This window comes from Eutrigla gurnardus (genome assembly GCF_963514095.1).
Source record: "Eutrigla gurnardus genome assembly, chromosome: 5".
NCBI classification, from domain to species: Eukaryota; Metazoa; Chordata; class Actinopteri; order Perciformes; family Triglidae; genus Eutrigla; species Eutrigla gurnardus.
The window spans coordinates 22958271-22978412 of record NC_139919.1 but is presented as its reverse complement, the minus strand read 5'-3'; the positions used below and the strand labels follow the sequence as shown (position 1 = coordinate 22978412).

At 43.7% G+C, this 20142-nt stretch overlaps 2 protein-coding genes across 5 annotated transcripts; both read left to right on the top strand.

The window, feature by feature from the left end:
• Positions 1 to 4316: 4316 nt before the first annotated feature.
• Positions 4317 to 12687, top strand: rnf20 (ring finger protein 20, E3 ubiquitin protein ligase). 2 transcript variants are annotated; one of them, XM_084008987.1, is made up of 22 exons: positions 4317 to 4416; positions 4810 to 4984; positions 5094 to 5162; positions 5266 to 5364; positions 5474 to 5621; positions 5726 to 5911; positions 6055 to 6170; positions 6395 to 6541; positions 6658 to 6732; positions 6846 to 6965; positions 7218 to 7397; positions 7471 to 7606; positions 7776 to 7861; positions 8043 to 8199; positions 8356 to 8674; positions 8920 to 9037; positions 9203 to 9352; positions 9440 to 9652; positions 9994 to 10119; positions 10311 to 10451; positions 11014 to 11118; positions 11739 to 12687. In XM_084008987.1, the coding sequence occupies exons 2-22, from the start codon at positions 4820 to 4822 to the stop codon at positions 11913 to 11915; spliced, it is 3033 nt and encodes a 1010-aa protein (XP_083865113.1). In that variant the 5' UTR covers positions 4317 to 4416; positions 4810 to 4819; the 3' UTR covers positions 11916 to 12687. The 2 variants fall into 2 exon arrangements, with proteins under 2 accessions (XP_083865113.1, XP_083865112.1); XM_084008986.1 differs by having other exon boundaries at positions 7776 to 7897.
• A 109-nt stretch (positions 12688 to 12796) lies between these two features.
• LOC311013098 (uncharacterized protein) lies at positions 12797 to 16824 on the top strand. Of its 3 annotated transcripts, XM_084009012.1 has the most exons (5): positions 12797 to 12919; positions 13560 to 13815; positions 14200 to 14259; positions 15898 to 16000; positions 16278 to 16824. In XM_084009012.1, exons 2-5 carry the CDS (start codon positions 13570 to 13572, stop codon positions 16631 to 16633), a joined length of 765 nt encoding a protein of 254 aa, XP_083865138.1. In that variant the 5' UTR covers positions 12797 to 12919; positions 13560 to 13569; the 3' UTR covers positions 16634 to 16824. The 3 variants fall into 3 exon arrangements, with proteins under 3 accessions (XP_083865138.1, XP_083865137.1, XP_083865139.1); XM_084009011.1 differs by having other exon boundaries at positions 12827 to 13815; XM_084009013.1 differs by lacking the exon at positions 14200 to 14259 and having other exon boundaries at positions 12828 to 13815.
• The last annotated feature ends 3318 nt before the right edge of the window (positions 16825 to 20142 follow it).

Here is a 20142-nt window from a genome sequence, read left to right as displayed (position 1 = left end):
ACTGATGCGTGGTCGCTCCTTAATTGCCACTTTATATTCCGGAATGTACACCGCAGTTTCTGGCTCGTTTGATCCGTCTGTAAATATTGCTATTGTATTTGGATAATTCTGTTTGATATACTTTTGAACCACGACTCCAGTAACTCCTTGCTTTGACTTATTTTTGATCTTCTGTTGGATATTAAAGTCCACTGATGGCATCGGGAACAACCAGGGAGGAATTTCTGGTAATGAAACATGAGGAGTGTACTGCATGTTGCACAAGCCAACGCTTTCTGCCTTTTCAGCATTTCCAACCCAGCCTAAGCTCCAGAAGTTCGACTTATCATGCTCTGAGCAGTCCTCTAATATAGCCTTTGCTGGGTGAGATCTTTTATGGCCCTGCAGGTGAACCCAGTATGCCAACATGAGCTTTACCCTTCTTATTCTTAATGGCTCTTCCCCCATCTCAACCTGCAGAGCTGCAACTGGGGAGGTCTTAAATGCCCCACTACATACCCTGAGTCCTTTAGCCTGCTCCACATCCAGCTTCTTAAGGTGACTTTGTGCTGCTGACATATACGCAACACTCCCATAGTCTAATCTGGTTCTCATCATGGTTTGGTATATGTTTAATAGAGATTTCCTGGTTGCACCCCAATCACGACCTGACAGGCATCTCAAAAGGTTATTAACATTTTTACATTTGTCTTTTGTCCTCTCAATGTGTTCTCTCCAGGTGAGCTTTTCATCAAACAGGACACCCAAAAACGAATGACTTTGACTTGCTCCAGTGTTTTTCCATATAACCCTATTGATATGTCTTTATGGCGTTTTGCAAAACATATCACTTGAGTTTTTGCAACTGACAACTTAAATCCCCACCTATTTGCCCACTGTTCCACTGCGTCAACCGCTGTCTGCAACTTCTTCTGTAGATATTTTAGATTCCTCCCCCTTACCCATAATGCCCCATCATCAGCAAATCGTGATTTACTTATTCTTCCCCCACCTCCTCAAAGATGTCATTAATCATGCAGTTGAAGAGTATTGGACTGCAGACGCTTCCCTGTGGCGTTCCGTTTTCAACCATATATACTGGTGAATATTCTCATTCCCTACTCTGACCTCTATCGTCCTCCCAAACAGGAAGCCCAACACCCAGTTATATAGCTTCCCTCCCACTCCTAACTTATCCAGTTTAATTAGCAGGCCCTCTTTCTTTCTTTTCCTTGTCAAAGAACACAGCAACCACCATCTCTTTATTTGTCTGAGCTTTCCTAATTTCTGATTCTAGGCACAACACTGAATCCATTGTATTTCTCCCTTTGCGAAACCCACTCTGACACGAGGACATAAGGTCTCCACTTTCTATGAAATACATCAACCTCTCTGTAACCATCTTTTCCACAGTTTTCCCTAATTGAGATGTAAGAGCAATAGGTCTATAGTTTGACGGGTCTGATGCAACTTTGCCTGGTTTTAAAATTGGCACTATAATCGAGTGTTTCCATGCAGCTGGAATCTCCCCTGACTCCCATCCATCCATCCATCCATCCATTGTCTACCGCTTATCCTGTATTTAGGGTCGCGGGGGGGCTGGAGCCTATCCCAGCTGTCATTGGGCGAAGGCAGGGTACACCCTGGACAGGCCGCCAGTCTATCGCAGGGCCAACATGTAGAGACAGACAACCATTCACACTCACATTCACACCTACGGGCAATTTAGAGTCACCAATGAACCTATCCCCATCCTGCATGTCTTTGGACTGTGGGAGGAAGCCGGAGAACCCGGAGAGAACCCACGCTTACACGGGGAGAACATGCAAACTCCACACAGAAGGAACCCGGGCCGACTCCCCTGACTCCCATACTTTATTAATCAATTTTAATATTACCTCTAGTGACCTGTCATCCATGTTGTCTAACATACAGCTAGCATAGTATTCTTTTGTTGCCTAGCCTCTGCTGATAAGTTTTCTGAACAGTGAACTTTGATCAGTGTTTCCGCCAATAGCGTCGCTTTTTCTAAACCACTAACCGCTGTTCTACTGTTACTTGTCAATACTGGGATTGTTATATTCCTTCTTATTCCACTCATTTTCCTGATCATTCCCCAAACCTCCGACAGCTGTACCTCCCAACCTATCTTACTACAATATTGCCGCCAGCATGCACGCTTAGCTGCTCTAACAGTTTTCCTAACCACTGCTTGCGACCTTTTATACTGCGCTAACGACCCCATTGAATGATGTTTCTTTAATAGCCTAAATGCCCTATTCCGTTCTCTTATTGCCTGTCTGCAATTTTCATCCCACCACGGCACATTCTTTTTACTTCTGCACCCTGATGTTTTTGGTATTGACTCATTTGCTGATTGTATTACAGCTGTGACTACTTCCTTATTCAACTCCTCCACATCTGTCCATTCCTCTTTATGTAATTGTTCAAATCTGTTTCTACACGCTGCCCGGAAAAGCTCCCAGTTAGCTTTATCAATTTTCCATCTTGGCAATCTCATGTCTTCCTCCCGTTGCAGCTCTATTCCAATCTTAATAGTGATTGGATAGTGATCACTACCCATTAATGTTTCACTTAACACCTCACGCAGTGACACCAGCCATTTCATTTGACATCAGCGTTAAATCAATCACACTTTCTTTGTTTTGAACACAATCGTACCTTGTTCCCCTCCCGTCATTCATACTTACTAATCCTTTATTTTCTATAAATTCTTCTACTATTGAGCCATTTGTGTCAGTTCTCTCACTTCCCCATAGAGTGCTGTGTGCATTGAAATCTCCGCACCACACTACTTTCCCCTGCACTTCCCCCAACACCATATTCAGTATATCTATACTCAGTTTGTTACATGGATTATAGTAATTAATTATTGATAGCTCATATTTGCCTGTCCAAACCTTAATTATTATGGACTCACATTCGCTCCCTAATTGGACAGTACTAAACCTTATTTCATTTCTGACAAAAGTAGCCACCCCACCACCTTTCCCCATCTTCCTGTCATTTCTGATAGCCGTGTATCCGTGTATTATGAAATCCCATTGCGCTCTCAGCCATGTTTCTTGAATACAAATTATAAGGGGTTTATCCTGCAGACCTGAAACAAACTTCTTAAACTCCTGCATTAGCTACAAGACTTCTTGCATTCCACTGCAATATACTTAAGACCATGAAGATCCACCACCCCATACAGATGATTGTGACGGTATCTGCGAGCTGGGTAAACCTGCCTTCAACATGTCCTCCACTTCCTCCCACCCAATGGCCTCAATTCCCAGATATTTCTCTGCTGCTTTCACTATTATTTTGATTTTTTCTGTTTTCTTGTCTGTTTGCGCAGTACAATTAATTACATCAACCATGAACATGAACTGCCTTTTCTCCACAATCAGCGTGTCTTCTTTAACTCTTCTGCATCCCTCACATGTTCTCATTTCAGGCCTGTCTGCCATCTTAACACTACTGCCATTTGGCTGCATCCCCACCTTTCTGACCGCTTCCGCGTGACCCCTAGGGATGTTTTCACTCGCTGCACCTCTTCTGCTCTCTTACTGACTTCACACCCTCTATATGCAGAGGTGTGCTCCCCTCCGCAGTTACAGCACTTACGTTTAGCTCCTGTTTCACACTTCCCGTATTCATGCTCCCCTGCACATCTCCCACACCTTTGTTTACCCTTGCATACTGCCGCTACATGCCCATATTTCTGGCATTTAAATCACCTTAGCGGCGGAGGAACATAGAGTCTAACATCATAGCTCATGTATCCGATAAACACTTTAGCAGGGAGTCGGTCCTCATCAAACGTGAGCAACATTTTTGGCCCTCACGAGTAGTTTTTAGGCGTCTGACTTCCCTCACTCTTGCACCCTTCACATTTTCTTTAATCTGTTCAGCAGACACACTCAGTGGGATACCAAAAATCACTCCTCGGGTGAGACCCCCACCCTTAGCAATCGTGGCTTGAACTTTTTTCCCCTCGATCTTATTCAGCCTAATCGCTTTCCCAAGTTGTGCGCTGTCTCTGCAAAAAATCAACAGTGCTCCACTGCGCAGAACTTTTGCACTTTTTACCTCTCCCACTAGATTGTTTATCCAATTTTTTTCACCTAATTATTATGTTAAGGCTCCCAAAAAGGCCGTCGAACTTGCGAAATAATAAAAAGAAGAATAAAAAACATTACAGTTTCAATAGGGCTTCGCTGCCCGACGTTGTCGGCGCTAGGGCCCTAATGAACGTTCAACGGTCTGGTTCCCTCCCGGCCAGTAGAGGGCGCAATGTCAACTGAAGGTTATCCCGCTGAGATCGCGTTCACACACACACACTTCCGCTTCAGAGAGCCAGGGAGCCGCAATATCAACAGCCACATACAGATTTAGTTTATAACCTAAAAACCCGTAACATTTAAAGCGGTAAGAATTCGGATAAGTCTGTTATATATTAACAACATTACAAAGCAAACGAATTGATCTGTCGGCTCAGAGTGGAGTTCCCCTGAGAAGCAACGGCATTTAAAGCTGGCGTTAGCAAACAGCTAATGTAGCCTACCGTTGTATGGGCTGATTCAGTCGGCTTATTGGGGGGATTTGACGTGTGATAAATCATTATGTGTGTATTTCTTTTGACTTCTCATCATTTAGATGAAGATGGTTTGAGTGTAAGCATTAAAGTCGTTTTCTTCGACCACTTTAACGTCAGCTAGCTAACGTTACATCTAGCGTAATGTTAGCTTTGTCGTTCATCCAGCCAAACCATCCCAATCTAGCAGTCCTCCGCTTTCTGCTTTTTTCCCTCTCTTGTTTCAGGAGTCTGAGGATGTCGGGACAGAAGCGTCCTGCTGACCCCAGCGGTTCCTCGTCCTCCGGTGCGCCGCCAGAGAAGCGGAGGGACCGAGAAGGGGAGGACGGAGCTCCGGGTGTCAGCGCCGCGGGCAGCACCGCGGTGGAGACGGTCATCAAACTGGGAGGAGTGTCCAACTCAGTGAGTCCCACTTTATTATCCACAACTGCTCAAATATATGTTCACAATCTTCATTCGAGAATTGTTGAAGTTTTTTTGACTGCTTTCTCCTTTTTTGTCATTTTTTCAGGAAGAACAAGACATTAAAGCTCTCCAGGCTAAGAACCGAAAGTTGGGAGAGTCTCTTGATCAAAGACAGGTAGATTCACTCTCCAATATTTGTACACACACACACACACACTGTAAGCTGAACTCACACACTGTCTTGTTTGGAGAGAGGCTTATATCTTGACTTGTTGCAGGTAATAGAAGATGAATTGCGAGAGCGAATTGAGAGGCTGGAGACCCGCCAGGCCACTGATGATGCCAGTTTGCTGATCCTCAACCGATACTGGAACCAGGTAAACAAGTTCAGAGAAGGAAGCGAAAGCAAAAATAACTTGTTCCAAATTAACAGTCTCCTCCTGTGGAGATCTCATTCTAAATGTGATGTCCTTCTCCCCCTTTCAGTTTGATGAAAACGTTCAACTGATCATCAGGCGCTACGACCAAGCAAGCAGCGAACCTGAGAAATCTCAAGCAGGAGAGGGACGGAGCCTGAAGCCGGACACTCCAGAGCCCGATGGCGACTCCAACCAGGAGCGGGCCAAGGACAGAGGTAAAGACAGAGCTGACACAGAATCCTGAATTTGAAAGCAATAACATGTAGATAAAAAAACAGACACCAAAGCCAAGACCCTCATCCCTGCTGTTGTACCTCAGGTCAACAGGGAGAGACCACCAACTCTTTCCTGGCAACACTGGCGAGCAGCAGCAGTGAGGAGATGGAGGCTGAGCTTCAGGAGAGGGTGGAGTCCAGCCAGAAGCAGGCCAGTCACGTGGTGGAGATCTATGAGTGTCTGAAGACCACCGTTGACCAACTGAAGGCAGAGCTGGACTCTGGTGCTGGTGAGATTTAAGCAGGGAGTGAAGGAAGATGTGATGATATTGCAGTAATTGAGTCCCACTGAAGATGACACTTATTTGGGAAGAATTGATCAAGTCAGTTTGCTTACACTCATAAAATGTGATATTGTTTCTGTTCTTTCCAGAGGGTAGTCAATGGCAAGCAGCTTCCAAACTGAATTCCCTCCTGGTTACCGAAAATAAGCGGCTCCTACAGCTGTCTGAGGACCTTAAGCAGAAGCACAGTCACATGACGAGTGAGGTACAAATCATACATCCTACCCTATTCACTGTGGCAGTAAGTTTCTCATCAGGTTGAGCCAACATTGACAGTTAGAGAAAGGTGTGTAAAATGAATATCTTAAACATTTCTAGCAGCAGTAGCAGCTGCAGAGTAATAACGTAGTATTATGTATGTCTAAGGATTATGGTTTTATTAGCTCCTGTGCGGGTGGTGTCAACTCTCTGTATTCCCGTCTTGTCCAGTCCCGGCCCCTGGGTCGTGCAGCTAACAAAGCGGACCAGCGTATCAGCGAGCTGCAGGTTCTGATCGAGGAGCTCCAGTGGGACATGGAGAAGATCCGCCGCCGAGAGAACAGACTGAATGCACACCTGATTGAGATACTGGAGAGGGTGAGGAAGTTTTCTCTCTAAAGTCTGTGCTTTTTCAGAATTCTTCCATGACGTTGTTGTGCAAATGTTGACACTATGCTGAGATATCTTGTAACACTCCCTGAAACACATCCCAGGTGAACAGCAAAGGCTATAAGGTGTGTGGGGAGGCCAGCAGCGTTTGTGGGACCATCACTATTAACAAGAGAAAGGTATGAATTTTTATTTCACAATTTTGATAACAGGTGTGCCGTTTGTATTTTTACCTTCTACACCATTACTTTTTGTACGTGTTGACATTTCTCCCTCTTCTTCTCCTGTCAAGTTTGAAGAAATGAACAGTGATATGGAGGAGAACACAGAGCTGGCAGACAACCGCTTCGTTGAGCTGCAGAAGCTCCAGCAGGACCTACAGAGTGTCCACCAGGAGAACAACAGCATGAAGGTGGACTTGTGTTTCTCACACGCCGTTCTTTTGACTTTCATTTGAAAATGGCCCATTTATGGATCAGAGTATTCTATGAATTATGGTGGCGCACATATGACTTTAATTTACAGCTATGAAGAGTAAAAAAGAGGACATTGGTTGAAAATGATCCTTAAATACTACTCCTGAGTGAAGCATATGCTTCTAGAAAGCTAGTGAGTACATATTTTGTTTCTCTTTGCCTACTTTCTCTGCCTCTCTTCCTCTCAGGTGGAGCTGCTGAATCGAGCAGCAGGCATGGTAAAAGACACTTCGGAGTATCGCTGCCTGCAGTCACAGTTTTCTGTGCTCTACAACGAATCTCTGATCCTCAAGGCTCAATTAGATGAGACTCGCGCTCGCCTCAACACTACCAGGACAGCCAGGCTTCGACAGCTGGAGCACATGGAGGTAAGTGTGTGTGTGGTTCGCTCAGTGTCTGGACCGTGCAGCCTTTTCTTACTCTCTTGCCGTTTGTGTGCAGAATGATGAGGTGGCTCTGCAGAGGAAGGTTCGTACAGAAGTGTTTCAGCTGGAAGACACACTGGCTCAGGTCAGGAAGGAGTACGAGATGTTGCGCATCGAATTTGAACAGACTCTTGCCGCCAACGAGCAAGCAGGTAACTAACAGAATTGTGTTACATGGTGAATCAGCTGAAAATGTAGTAGAACTAACATTCACATGAGCTGACCGCAAACAACTAACTAGGTTCACATTCCTAATCAGTATACTCCCTTTTCCCACCCTACATTTTTCACTGCTTGACTCTGCCTGCTTCTTTGTCTCAGGTCCTATCAACAGAGAGATGCGTCACCTGATCAGCACGCTGCAAACCCACAACCAGCAGATGAAGGGAGAGGTGGTGAAATACAAGGTCAGACTGAGAGAGACACAAACTGAGCTCAACCAGGTGGGTCACAAAGAGTAACTCACCTCTCAGCAGCAACGGATATTAAACTGCCACGGGCCATTTTCATAGTACAACTGATGTGTAAGGAATGATAAAACACCACAGCACATCACACTTAAAACACATTAATGTGTTGCCTCTTTAGGTCCGCGCCTCAAAGGGCAACTCCGTCCTCCAGTCCCAGTCAAGTACAGAGATGGATGTGAAGGATGAGACAACCTCTCCTTTGACACCAGCCATTTCTGGGGAACCTGTGGTCAAGACAGAGCCTGACAACGGCTCCTCCACACCCAGCAGCACTGGTATGAATATCTACTTGACCAACTACAGACATAAATATATGAAATCAAAAGGAAATGTTTTTAACTGACTTCCTAGTGTTATTATGATACATATTAGGACCGACTGGTTGAAAATGTATCCTTTACTTACTGTTTTATTTGCTATTATTACTAAAGGAGCCTCGGTGAAAGCGGAGCCTGGAGTAGAACCTGATGCCACAGTAAAAGAGGAGGAGAAAGAGGAAAAGAAAGAGAAGGAAGAAAAGAAAGAAAAGGACACGATAAAGAAAGAGGAAAAAGAACGAGAGAAAGAGAAGGAAAAGGAGAGAGAGAGGCCGACCCGCGGCGGTGGCAGCAGCAGTGTGATAAAGGAAGAAAAGGAGAAACCAGGGAGTAGCAGCCAGCCCGAGGAGTCAGCCGGGGAGCGTCTGTCTATGGTTGGAGGGTCAAAGAGGAAGGAGATGGAGCAGCTAAAGATCGTCCGAGCAGAACTCAAGTAGGTAGCACATGTGGAAGTTGTTTTTAGCTGATGGGGATTTTTTAATTACCAAATAAACTAGAAACTTGACTTAAACATAATATAGTTGCTCTGCCTATTTGCAGACATAATGTGTGCCATGTTGATATGTTTTTAAAGAAATCATACTATACTTAATGCACCACAGTTGAAGAAAAGGATGGTTGAAACTCAACGTATGGCAGGTAAACAATACACGTTAAAGACTCTCACCATAACTGCAGGAAAGCCCAGGAATCCCAGAGGGAGATGAAGCTGCTGCTGGACATGTACCGCTCAGCACCAAAGGAGCAGAGGGACAAAGTCCAGCTCATGGCTGCAGAGAAGAAGTCCAAGTCAGAGGTGATAAACACTGCATCCTGTAGAAGTTTGTGTCTATATGTTGAAGACTTACAATTCCTGGTTACATTCATTAGTTTCCAACATGATTTATGGATATTTGTGCTTTGAAAGTAATTGTTAAAGTTGCTGTATGTGGCAGTCCCATAATAAGAGTGCTGATTGCAGGGAGAGGAGCTGCGGCAGAGATTGAGGGAGCTGGAGGAGAGAGAGAGGAGGGAGGGCAAGAAAATGGCAGACGAAGAGGCTCTGAGGAAGATCCGCTCTGTGGAGGAACAGATCGATATCCTAAACAAGAAGCTCTCTATAGCAAAACAGGTGTGTGAGCTGCTCCTTTTTTTTATGCACAAACAGAACCTCCTTCAACTCGCTAACAGTCTATTGCCTCCTCGGCTCCCTCTGCAGGAGGAAGACGCGCTGCTGAGCGAGATGGACGTGACGGGCCAGGCCTTTGAGGACATGCAGGAACAAAACATCCGTCTGATGCAGCAGCTCAGAGAAAAAGATGATGCCAACTTCAAGCTGATGAGCGAGCGGATCAAGTCCAACCAGATCCACAAGCTGCTAAAAGAAGAGAAGGAGGAGCTGGCCGACCAACTGCTCACTTTAAAAACTCAGGTGAGCCACCAGGCAACCATAAGTTGTAGTGTAAGATGCAGTCTGCAAGAATAAGGCTTTGTACATGTGGGTTGTATGATGCAATTAAATTGCAGTGATCACAGTGAGCACTACAGATTATATTCAACAAAGCATTTTTATTTTTATGTTTTCAATAAAATGGCTCGTCATGTACATATTTTGCTCTTCACTATTACTTTTTGTGTGCTTGCTTCTATTTGTTTGCTGAATTTCACATTTGTTGTAATTTCCTCAAAAATACACATTTGTCTTGTCTATCTTTTTTTTTTTTTAATCTTCCTTCACCATCATCATTTTTTGGGATCGTGCCCATTTGTCAGGTCGATGCCCAGCTGCAGGTGGTGAGGAAGCTTGAGGAAAAGGAGCGTCTCCTGCAGGGCACCATCAGCACTGCTGAGAGGGAGTTGGCACTTCGAACACAAGCTTTGGACATGAACAAACGCAAGGTAACGCATCATTCGGTAATGATGAGCCCCAGCTGTAGAGTCAAACGAAAAAGGGGAAATTGCTAGTAGAGAAATTAAACTGTAATGTAATTAAGTTGTTCAGTTGTCCCTAAACACACATTCAGTCATTATGAGAAGAAATAACATTGCCATTGTGGCAAAATAACAACAATGTCTCTGTCACCCTCCAGGCTCAGGATTCTGCGTTGCTGTCGGAGGAGGTGCGAACCCAGCTGGAGCAGGTTCAGCAGAGGCTCAACCTGGTCAGAGAGGAAGTCATAGAGAACAGCATCTCCAGGGAGAAAGAGTCCTTTAACGCTCGACGAGCACAGGTACTTCCACAAATACTCAAGCTATTAAATATCAATAAGTGCATGTATTTAAAAGACCCAACATGGTCCAAACACGCACTTACATTTGTTGAAAACATATTTGGAGGTGAAATATTTTTAAACTTTGTCATTTTTTTTCCACAGCCATTATTCACAGTAAACATATGACATTGCAAATTCTAGTAACCAAAGGAAGAACAAATTATTCTGTTGACTTTCATAATATTAATGTTATGACTCTTTCTAAAATTACTAGCATGTTTTGTAATGACAAATTAGATTTGAGGATAGAAAGAAACTCTTTGTTTCCTCCTCGCTGTATGAAGGCTAATGATTATTGCTCGTTTGGTTGTCCTCTACTGAAATGGTGGTAAAGTTCCACATCAAAAACATTTCCACTGGAAGGCTTACTGTTGTTAGAGCTTTTTTATGTTCACATGATGAAAGGGGGCTCCAGCATCTGATTTTCCGATATTGACTACTAAAGAGTAATGCATTCATGACGTCTGTTGTCAAAACAGACTCCTTTTATTCACAACTGTTTACTCTGACTGTGTTTCAGGAGGACATCTCCAAACTAAGGGGAAAGATCGAGAAGGCTAAGAAACCAGCTGAGAAAATTAGCAATGGAGATGATATCCTCAATGAGGAAATCAATGACTATAAGGTAGGTTTCTGTGACATAAAACCTTCCTGTTTTCAGTTCCTCTTCAGGAGAGTTCAGAATGACTTACTGAAGCATCGTGGATGTTGATCAGGGGTTCAGGGCACATCCACGTTTTGAATGGATCAGTCAAACTGGGGAGTGTTTACGCCTTTGGTATATTTTATTTTGCAGATGCCAACAATTCCTTTCAAAGTCAGGTGTCACTAAATGAACAAAACCAGTTTGCACCAATATTTGTTTTGTCCTCTACCTCTTTGGTGTAATCTTAAAAACTGATTGCAAATGGCAGTTTGTGAAGTCGGTGTCCATTTAGATTTCTGGAGCTTAGACCGATCGACTGGATCATGCTGTAGTGCGTACTACTACCATGCTACAAGATTTGTGGGTCAACGGTTCTCTGTACTCTCTGTGGTTTTGAGACTTAGTCATGGCCACAAGGGAGTTATAATCAGCCCTTATATCATGTGATGTGTTCCTGAAATCAGTGTTCCCGCTGAAGGGCAGTTGAGCTTCAAAGTACTTGTGTCCACACATAAAAAAAAACCACTCAGCTCAGGACAAAAGAGACATCTCAGTTCATTCCCTCCCCCTCTTTCTCTCTCTCTCCCACCCTCCCCCAGGCACGTTTAACATGTCCGTGCTGCAACTCCCGGGTGAAGGATGCGGTGCTGACAAAGTGCTTCCATGTCTTCTGCTTCGAGTGCGTTAAGACGCGCTACGACACACGCCAGAGAAAGTGCCCCAAGTGCAACGCCGCCTTCGGAGCAAACGACTTCCACCGCATATACATCGGCTGAAGCAGCGTTTCCGACGTGGGTTCTTGCAAGGAAAACGGTCAACAAGATAAGCAGTAGTACAAAAAGGTGCCGGGAGCGAGTCTCACCCCTGCGCTCACGTCTGTCCACGGAACACGTAGCTTGTCTGCCCCGTGTGTACAGGTTACCGTCGGTGTGAGGTCTCCGGATGATTCCAGCTTCGGAGCGTGTGCTGTGAACTGAGCGCTTTAATATTTGCCTTTGTTTTTTTTTTGTTTTTTTTTACAATGACTGAAATCAGCTTCACCCATCCAGTATCCACCACTTTTATGTTTTCAGATACTGTGTGTGTGTGTGTGTGTGTGTGTGTGTGTGTGTGTGTGTGTGTGTGTGTGTGTGTGTGTGTGTGTGTGTGTGTGTGTGTGTGTGTGTGTGTGTGTGTGTGTGGCATTTGAGAACAGTCAATCGCACAATATACAAAGATAAATATTACAGTGAGAAAACGGAGTGCAGTGGGTGTTTGTATAATGGCGGTCTGTGTGTGTGTGTGTGTGTGTGTGTGTGTGTGTGTGTGTGTGTGTGTGTGTGTGTGTGTGTGTGTGTGTGTGTGTGTGTGTGTGTGTGTGTGTGTGTGTGTGTGTGTGTGTGCGCGTGTACATACTGTGTCATTGTTTCCTTTTTTATTATTTGACAAGTGTTCTTGCTCCAAAATGTCGTGAAATCTCTCAAATCCGACTTGATTCTGTGTAATAGCTGTTCTGTTAATTAAAGTGACATCTGAATTGTCGGCGTGTGCTTCCGACTGTTAATCAAACCCCCCCCTGTGACTCATTCTTTAACATTTGACCTGCGGTATTAAACCACAACTCCCAGCGTGCAAATCTCTGTTTATCCGTGTGCAGAGCGCCTTCCTCCCCGTCCCTCCTCTCCCTCCTCGCTGAAGCCCGTAGCCGTTTGCGTCAGGCTGCTGGGGAAACTCGTTAGAAACGCTGGAAGGAAGGGAGCGCCATGCGGAGACGGCGACGAGGGAGTTGCGTTTTTTAAAGGTTGAGCAACATAATCCGTCGCGCCAGAGCGTTTGATGCGAGACAAAGGAGCAGCAAAAGCGCAGCTCAGAGCTGGAATAAGGAGCTTTAGGAGACTCGTGGTAATCGGCGTCACCGCGTTTCCGCTGTTTTCTTTTACGGGAGAAAAAACAAACTTTAGGAAGAATATTTTTAAATTCACCATCTGCTGCTCACCTCGCCTGACTTAAATATCTCGATCCCCGCTGGATGTAAAGCCTTTAACAGTTTCTTGCCAAATATAGCCGCTGTTAATGCTGGACTGTCCTCGACGGAGCGGAGCTTTCCTAAATTGGATATTCGCAGCGTTGCCAAAGTTTATAATTAAATTCGCAGATCATTTTTGATCTTTTTTTTCCCCTCTTCTTTTTTTTTTACCCACACGTTTTGGCTCATTTGCATATTGGACACAGTTGGTGTGACATTTTAGAAGCGCGCTTCTCAACACGTTTTCCTGTAGCGTGTTTTTTTTAAAACGCTTTGTATCCGATGACTGCTCTCCAAAGAAGCCATTTTTAAGTCTTTGGTTTAAGGCACTGAACGTGGGCTGCTCAACCCTTTCCGTGCACTTACATTTTAGCATTTATTTTTTTTAGTTTTTTGTATCCCTTCCTATTCTCAGATCCCTGACTATGACTTTTTGTGCGTCTGGCCGTGGGCGCGGTGGATGTGCCACGGCTCGGTTTTTCCTCACCGCCTATCTGTTGGCGCTGGCGTTGGCGCTAGCCTGGGCTAGAGATGAAGCTGAGCAAGCCAAGTCGTCCGAGGAGAGCCCGCCGACGGTCACTCTGAACACTCTGATCAGGGGAACCTGCCAGGAGATCCAGCGTTACGCGGAGTCGGTGGTGGGAAGCGGTGTGATTCGGTCAGCTGCTGAGGTACAGAGAGGCGGTGCACCACTGTTTGACAGCACTATTGTTTCAACTGGCCTTTACACTCTTTAACTCTTCATTAATATCCCAGTTTACTGGATGTTTGCTCTTAACTTCACTATTTTCTATGTCACTTAATTACTGTTCAATAACTGTACCTGATCACTAATCTTCAACTCCAACTGCCATCTCTCTCTCCAAACCCTTTCCTCACCCTTCACACACATTCCTCTCCCCAATGCCCCTCAACTTGTTAATCTCTCCCCTGATCCCCTCATCTTCTCTGCCCTCCTTTCACGTCATCTTATATCCTACAAACCCCCTTCACCCGTGCACACACACACTCTTCTCCTCCCTGCTTCCACCCGGCTGTGGCTACCTTATCGCCAGAGTGCAATGTTGTTTCTTGAGTCATTGCTTGGTCAGGAGAACGTCTTTGCGGTTGCCATGGTAAGGAAACCCCCTTGGGTGTCTCCCATCTAGTCTGCCCTGGCATGGTCCCTTTAAACGGAGTCTTCTCATGTGGCTCCTTAGCTCATATCTCCTTTTAGTTAGTGCAGAGTAGGAGCATGACTGTAGTGAAGCTGTGGCTTTGTGTGTGTGTATGTGTGTCCTTCTACACAGTGGTATTTGCATGAAAGGCCAGGATATACTGGCTTGTAGTGGTAAGAGCCAGCACACTGATAAGTAGGTAAATAGTTTGTTACTCAGTGTAGGGTGTGTACATGATCCTAGGATAAGAAATAGATTTTTAATGAGTCCGAAACTGAAATAGAACCATGTTGTTCCATGTCAATTTGGTTTTACATTCTGTTTCCAGTGAAAGAACCCAGTTTAAAAGGCGGAAAAAATATAATTTTAGTTTTTTTAAAGCTGAATCCTTGTGGTGAAAGTTAGACAAAAGAGTTGCACTCTGTTCTGAAAGTAAAGTAACAGGGCAGCAACATTCAAGGTCAAGCAAACAAAAAAAATGCACTTCTATGTTCTTACCTTTAGCACTTTGATCAAAGCTCTGTTGTACTTAAGGTGTCCATGCTGAACAGCTACTACTCTAACACTTGTTTTTATCTTTTCGCTCTTATTTTATCGGCAATATGTTGTGGTTTCTTTTGACAAATGTACTCATTGTAAGTCGATTTGGATAAAAGTGTGTAAATGTAATGCCTGGTAATGTTGTCTGTACAACATACAGATCTTTTGTCTAACTTTTGCCTTCACTTTGTATTTTGATCCACCTGTAAAATTATTTTGAATGTTTATGTACTGTCTTCAAAAGTTAATCATTCATAGTTGATTGCATGAAGTAAAATAGTATTGTCTGTTTGGAAGCCCACAGAAAGACACCATCCAATTTAGCATTTGTTTAAAATAAAAGCTAAAAAACGATGTTGACCTTATGGGCTGCATCACACCTTCTAAAAAAGAGAAAAGAAAAGGTCTGTGGCCACACTAGTCTGCCTTTAGCATTAAAGGTGGGCACACTTCCATCACCCCTAACTATAACGTCATCGGTTGGGATGTGGAACTATACCAACTAACATGGAGTGACAAATGCTTGAGTCATGACAGACTGGACAGTTCTCACATGTGTGCCAGCGTGTAGCGCAACAGGTGCAGATAAGATACTTGCCCAACTTACTGGACTACCCTTGACCTTGCCTGATGAGACTACACTGTATGTGTGTGTGTGTGTAATTTGGGGGGTTGGTGAGCAGCGGAGACTGTACAGGAATAGAGAGGGTCACTGTCCAGCTGTCACTCACATGTACAGCTGTTTGTCCAAGTCAACAATACAGCACTTCTTCTATCTTAAGATGCATCTCAGCAACACTCAGCCTAACCAAGTTCTCTATTAATGTAATAATCAAGTTTGTGCAAACAGCTGCTGTGAGGATCAGTCTTGCTGGTGTGTGTGTATATGATAATAATGTAACTTTATCCGCCCATGCATTGAAGCTGTGAGAATGCATCTAGGTAGGCTTTCTGACTCTGCATGGTTATTATGACAGACTGCTGCCTTTTTCCATTGTCGCCTTGTATAATGACAAAGTAAAGACATGTCCCCACCCTCCTTCCACACCGCCACAGTTTTTTGAGATGGTGATCCGCTTCCTGGCTGAAGGAGCTGCCAGCGGCCTCAACGTCATCGCCGTTTACGTCACAGAGATCCTCAGGGTCACAGGATTCGATGGTGGGTACCAGGATGGCCCATGTTTACGTGTGTGTGTGTGCTTTGCACCACTTTTTCCCTCAGCTTGCTGCAAATTGTCTGCTCGAGCAAGAGCGGATCTGTGGCAATGAGCGATTGATATGAAAACAAGCCATCTTGCCTCTCCCTCAGGCAATTTGTCTGCCGCTCCCTTTTAAATGGGAGTGTTTACTTCAGTTGCTTCCATAGTAACACGCAGGTGTTTTCAAGCCTTATTCCTGGTGACTGAATGCCTAAACTGGATTTCCTCCCTCCACAGCCACACTGACTTTGCCCCGCTTCACTCCGGAGGGCGTGGCCGCCATTGCCCAGTGGGGTCTGGTGGCCCTCATTGGCTACTGGGTGCTGACCATCCTTCTCCGTCTGCTGATTGGCGTGATGCGGCGGGTGTTCTGGGTGGTGAAAACCGTCCTGGCGCTCTGGCTCTTTGGACTGATCGTGACCGACAAGTATGCTACTGCAGACATCACAGCGGTTCGACTGGGCGGCCTGGTGCTGGGATGCTCCCTGTTGAATCTGCTCAGTTCCTGCTCTGAAAAGACGTGTACAGTGGATCACCGACTGAGCTCCCTGGAGGGTCGGGTTAAGGCAGTAGAGAAGAGGAAAGGGGAATAGTGACCGGAGAGGGTGGAGGGGAAGGAGTAAATATGGACAAAGTTGATGGTAATGTTAGTTAAGAAAACCGTATCATTGATGGTTTCTGTGTGTCAAACTATCATGGGAAATAAAGTAATCTCTGGGATTTTTAATCTGAAATGTTCTTTGTTTGCCTTGAGAAAATGACAAAATAAAGAAACTATGAGGAATATTTGTTACTGTAATAACTCATCACAGACACACAAAGGTAGTACAAGGCTGCGATAGCAAGACCAGTGTGCACAGAGGATTAGATAATCACGCGAGTCAGATAGTACACTGACCCCTTTCTGTCATGTCTCTTCCACATTTGCTTAATCACATCATTTAATTCTTTACTTCAAACATGACAGCCATGCTAGAGAGGGTCACTGTCTAGCATGTAAAAACATCCTCACAATGTCATGGTAATGTTTACTATTTTGTTAACCATCTAATTTTAACTTTGTGCCAGAGTCCTCACATTCACTAAATAGCAGTAAACACAAAGTACAGCCGAGGCCGATATCTTCATTTTTGCAGGTCAGGAGTTTGATAAAATGTCGGGGGAGTAGATAGAACTGATTTTCTGGGCACTGTTTATTCATCTGTACCAAATGTCATGACATAGCATCCAATAGTTGAGATAATTTACTTTAGCCCAAGGTATTTTAGGTTAACTTTATCAACAAACTGGAACGATCTTTGGATGTATCAATTTTAATTGACCACAACCGACCACTGGCTGACCTGTGACCAGTTTACAGCCTCTTGTGCGTGATGAGTTCCCTGCTTCTCAGTCAGCTGGAAGCTTTTTCACTCACACCAAGCCTTCACCCCACTGCGTCTCCAGCCGAGTAGAACAACCCGACCTCAGTGCCATAATCATCATTCCTGCTAGCTCGCCCCACAGCAGTAAAACTCACTTTCCTCCTATACTTTGCTGTGGCCGAGTGCCAAGTGGGCCAGATATGAATCCACAGTGAAACTAACTCACTGTGTCACCAGCTCCCATCATCACAAAGTAATCTTAAAGTAAAAAATATACATGAGAAGATCACATTGAAGATGCTTGTGTAAATGGAGCATTTTGATTTATGCTCTATTTCTAGTTCTATTTCTGTCACTTCTTCTACTGAAATCACACAAAAATCAAACAACTGCAGTTAGTGTCAACTACAGACAGTCTATTACGTCTCTAAAAAGCTCAATGACAGGCAAACAGGCGGAGCAGCAGGAGGCGGAGCCTAAAAGCTGCACTCCAGTCGGACAGTTTCCATTGGCCTTCGAAGATTTTACAGGAAGAGAAAAAGATACATCCTGTTTTTTGTTCATAAATATCTGTGGAAATCAGAATCAGAATACTTTAGTTACCCCTCGGGAAAATGTACAGCTGCAGTTGCTTTATAAGAGAAAGAGAAGAAAGAAAGAGTCAAATAAGTATAAAAATATAAAGTATAAAATAATGCCACTAAAAATAAGTAATGTAAGTATAAAAAAATTGTAAGTAAGTAAAGTTTAACAGTTATACTGTATTAAATGTGTATCTGGGTGATTATTATTAATATGATCAACCACATGAGATATGTTTGTTAACAGATTTAACTTTAATTGCACAACATATTATTAAAACTAAGAGCCAATTAGCTCTTAGATGAGGCGAGAGCCAGGCGTTTCCCATCATGCCCTGGTTCTTGCAGTCGGTTGAGAGCAACTGCGGCGCCTGGCTCTAAAAACTGCGGCCGCCGTGACCTCGTGAGACTATCGTTGCCCACGTGTCCGTGACGTGAGAGCAAGTTGGGATCAAGTCGGACACAAAACTAACCGGCATGCATTGTGCGACGATTGGGGGACAGACCAACCGCTGCTGACTGACGTCAGTAATTTTTAATTTTGCGCGGGAATGTCGCCATAGACACGGAGATCTTCTTATTTCTGGGCAAAGCAGCAATTAAAGCACTTCCATTAGTGAGTCATATGATCAATCACCATTGTTTTAACTAAATTTTGATAGATAGTAACTTAAAAGGCAATTACATAGATGGAAATGTTACGGACTGCCACTCAATAGAATCTCGGCTGTGAACGTGAGGGAGATGTCAGTGTTTGAGGGAGTGAAGCACATGTTTCTTTGCTAGTTTGTTGTTAGCCATTGTGAGGAGGAGAGGCTAGTTTGTTGTTAGCTATTGTAAGTAGAGGATAGTTTGTTGTTAGCTATTGTAAGTAGAGGATAGTTTGTTGTTAGCTATTGTAAGTAGAGAATAGTTTGTTGTTAGCTACTGTAAGTAGAGGCTAGTTTGTTGTTAGCTATTGTAGGTAGAGGCTAGTTTGTTGTTAGCTACTGTAAGTAGAAGCTAGTTTGTTGTTAGCTATTGTAAGTAGAAGCTAGTTTGTTGTTAGCTACTGTAAGTAGAGGCTAGTTTGTTGTTAGCTCTTGTAAGTAGAGGATAGTTTGTTGTTAGCTATTGTAAGTAGAGGCTGATTGTTGTTAGCTATTGTAAGTAGAAGCTAGTTTGTTGTTAGCTCTTGTAAGTAGAGGATAGTTTGTTGTTAGCTATTGCAAGTAGGGGCTAGTTTGTTGTTAGCCATTGTGATGAGAGAACGAAACACTGTACTTACTGTTCAAGTTCATATACTTTTCCTACAAAACATAATTAAATTACTTTAGGCTGTACTATATCCTTGTAATAATGCAATTGTGTTGGAAGGATAGTTAATTGCCAGCTATGGCTAATTGTCAAACAATTTCCTGCATTCTGGTGAATTTCTATGGACCAATATGGAAATGTCTTTATTTATGTAAATTAAAGCACAAAATATAAGTGAATATAATGCAGGAAAGCATTCCAATGATCATGTATTGCTTTAAAATATTATTGTACATTAAATATACTCTGTTATTGGTTACATATTATAGGCTATTGTGATTGAAGAAAATAAGTTGATGACTGTTAGAAACAGACATAGAACGGGATAACTTATAACTATTATTATTGCTACTAGATATAACCTGGAAGATCGTTTGATGGCGTGTCCAGCCCAGTGGACGACCGTGGAAGTGGTCTGGTCTACCACAGGATCTGCCAACAGAAGACGCCTGACTAGCTTGATTAATTCATTGTGACATCAGATAAGAACACGTTCCCACTCTACATCGGTAGAAACGGTCATCCTAGTAAGCCACCCAGTTTACACACAAGGACAAGGCAGGCAACTCTCTCAAACTCCTTCATTTAAAGGATCATTCATTGAGTTTTCCACTCGGAGGGGCTCAAGCTGTGTTTTTTTTAATTGTATTTAATACTTTTAAATAACGTTTAGTTTAGTACTGTATATGTTTTATTACTGAGAGGTAATCAAAGCTCAGCTGTTCATTTCAATACTAACTTCTAAATGGGATTACAGGTTTTAGTTCATATTTTGTTTCTATTCATCAAGATATTTTAATGCATGTTGCAGCATATGCATTAAGATATCTTGATATAGTATCTAGTAGTATAGTATAGTAT

Excerpts from the sequence above, each read along its gene's own strand:
- rnf20 (XM_084008986.1), top strand. The coding sequence starts at position 4,820 with ATGTCGGGACAGAAGCGTCCTGCTGACCCCAGCGGTTCCTCGTCCTCC. Across the intron at positions 4,985-5,093 it reads TGGGAGGAGTGTCCAACTCA|GAAGAACAAGACATTAAAGC; the intron begins GTGAGTCCCACT and ends TCATTTTTTCAG. Across the intron at positions 8,675-8,919 it reads ATCGTCCGAGCAGAACTCAA|GAAAGCCCAGGAATCCCAGA; the intron begins GTAGGTAGCACA and ends CCATAACTGCAG.
- LOC311013098 (XM_084009012.1), top strand. The coding sequence starts at position 13,570 with ATGACTTTTTGTGCGTCTGGCCGTGGGCGCGGTGGATGTGCCACGGCT. Across the intron at positions 13,816-14,199 it reads TGATTCGGTCAGCTGCTGAG|AGTGCAATGTTGTTTCTTGA; the intron begins GTACAGAGAGGC and ends CCTTATCGCCAG. Across the intron at positions 14,260-15,897 it reads ACGTCTTTGCGGTTGCCATG|TTTTTTGAGATGGTGATCCG; the intron begins GTAAGGAAACCC and ends ACACCGCCACAG.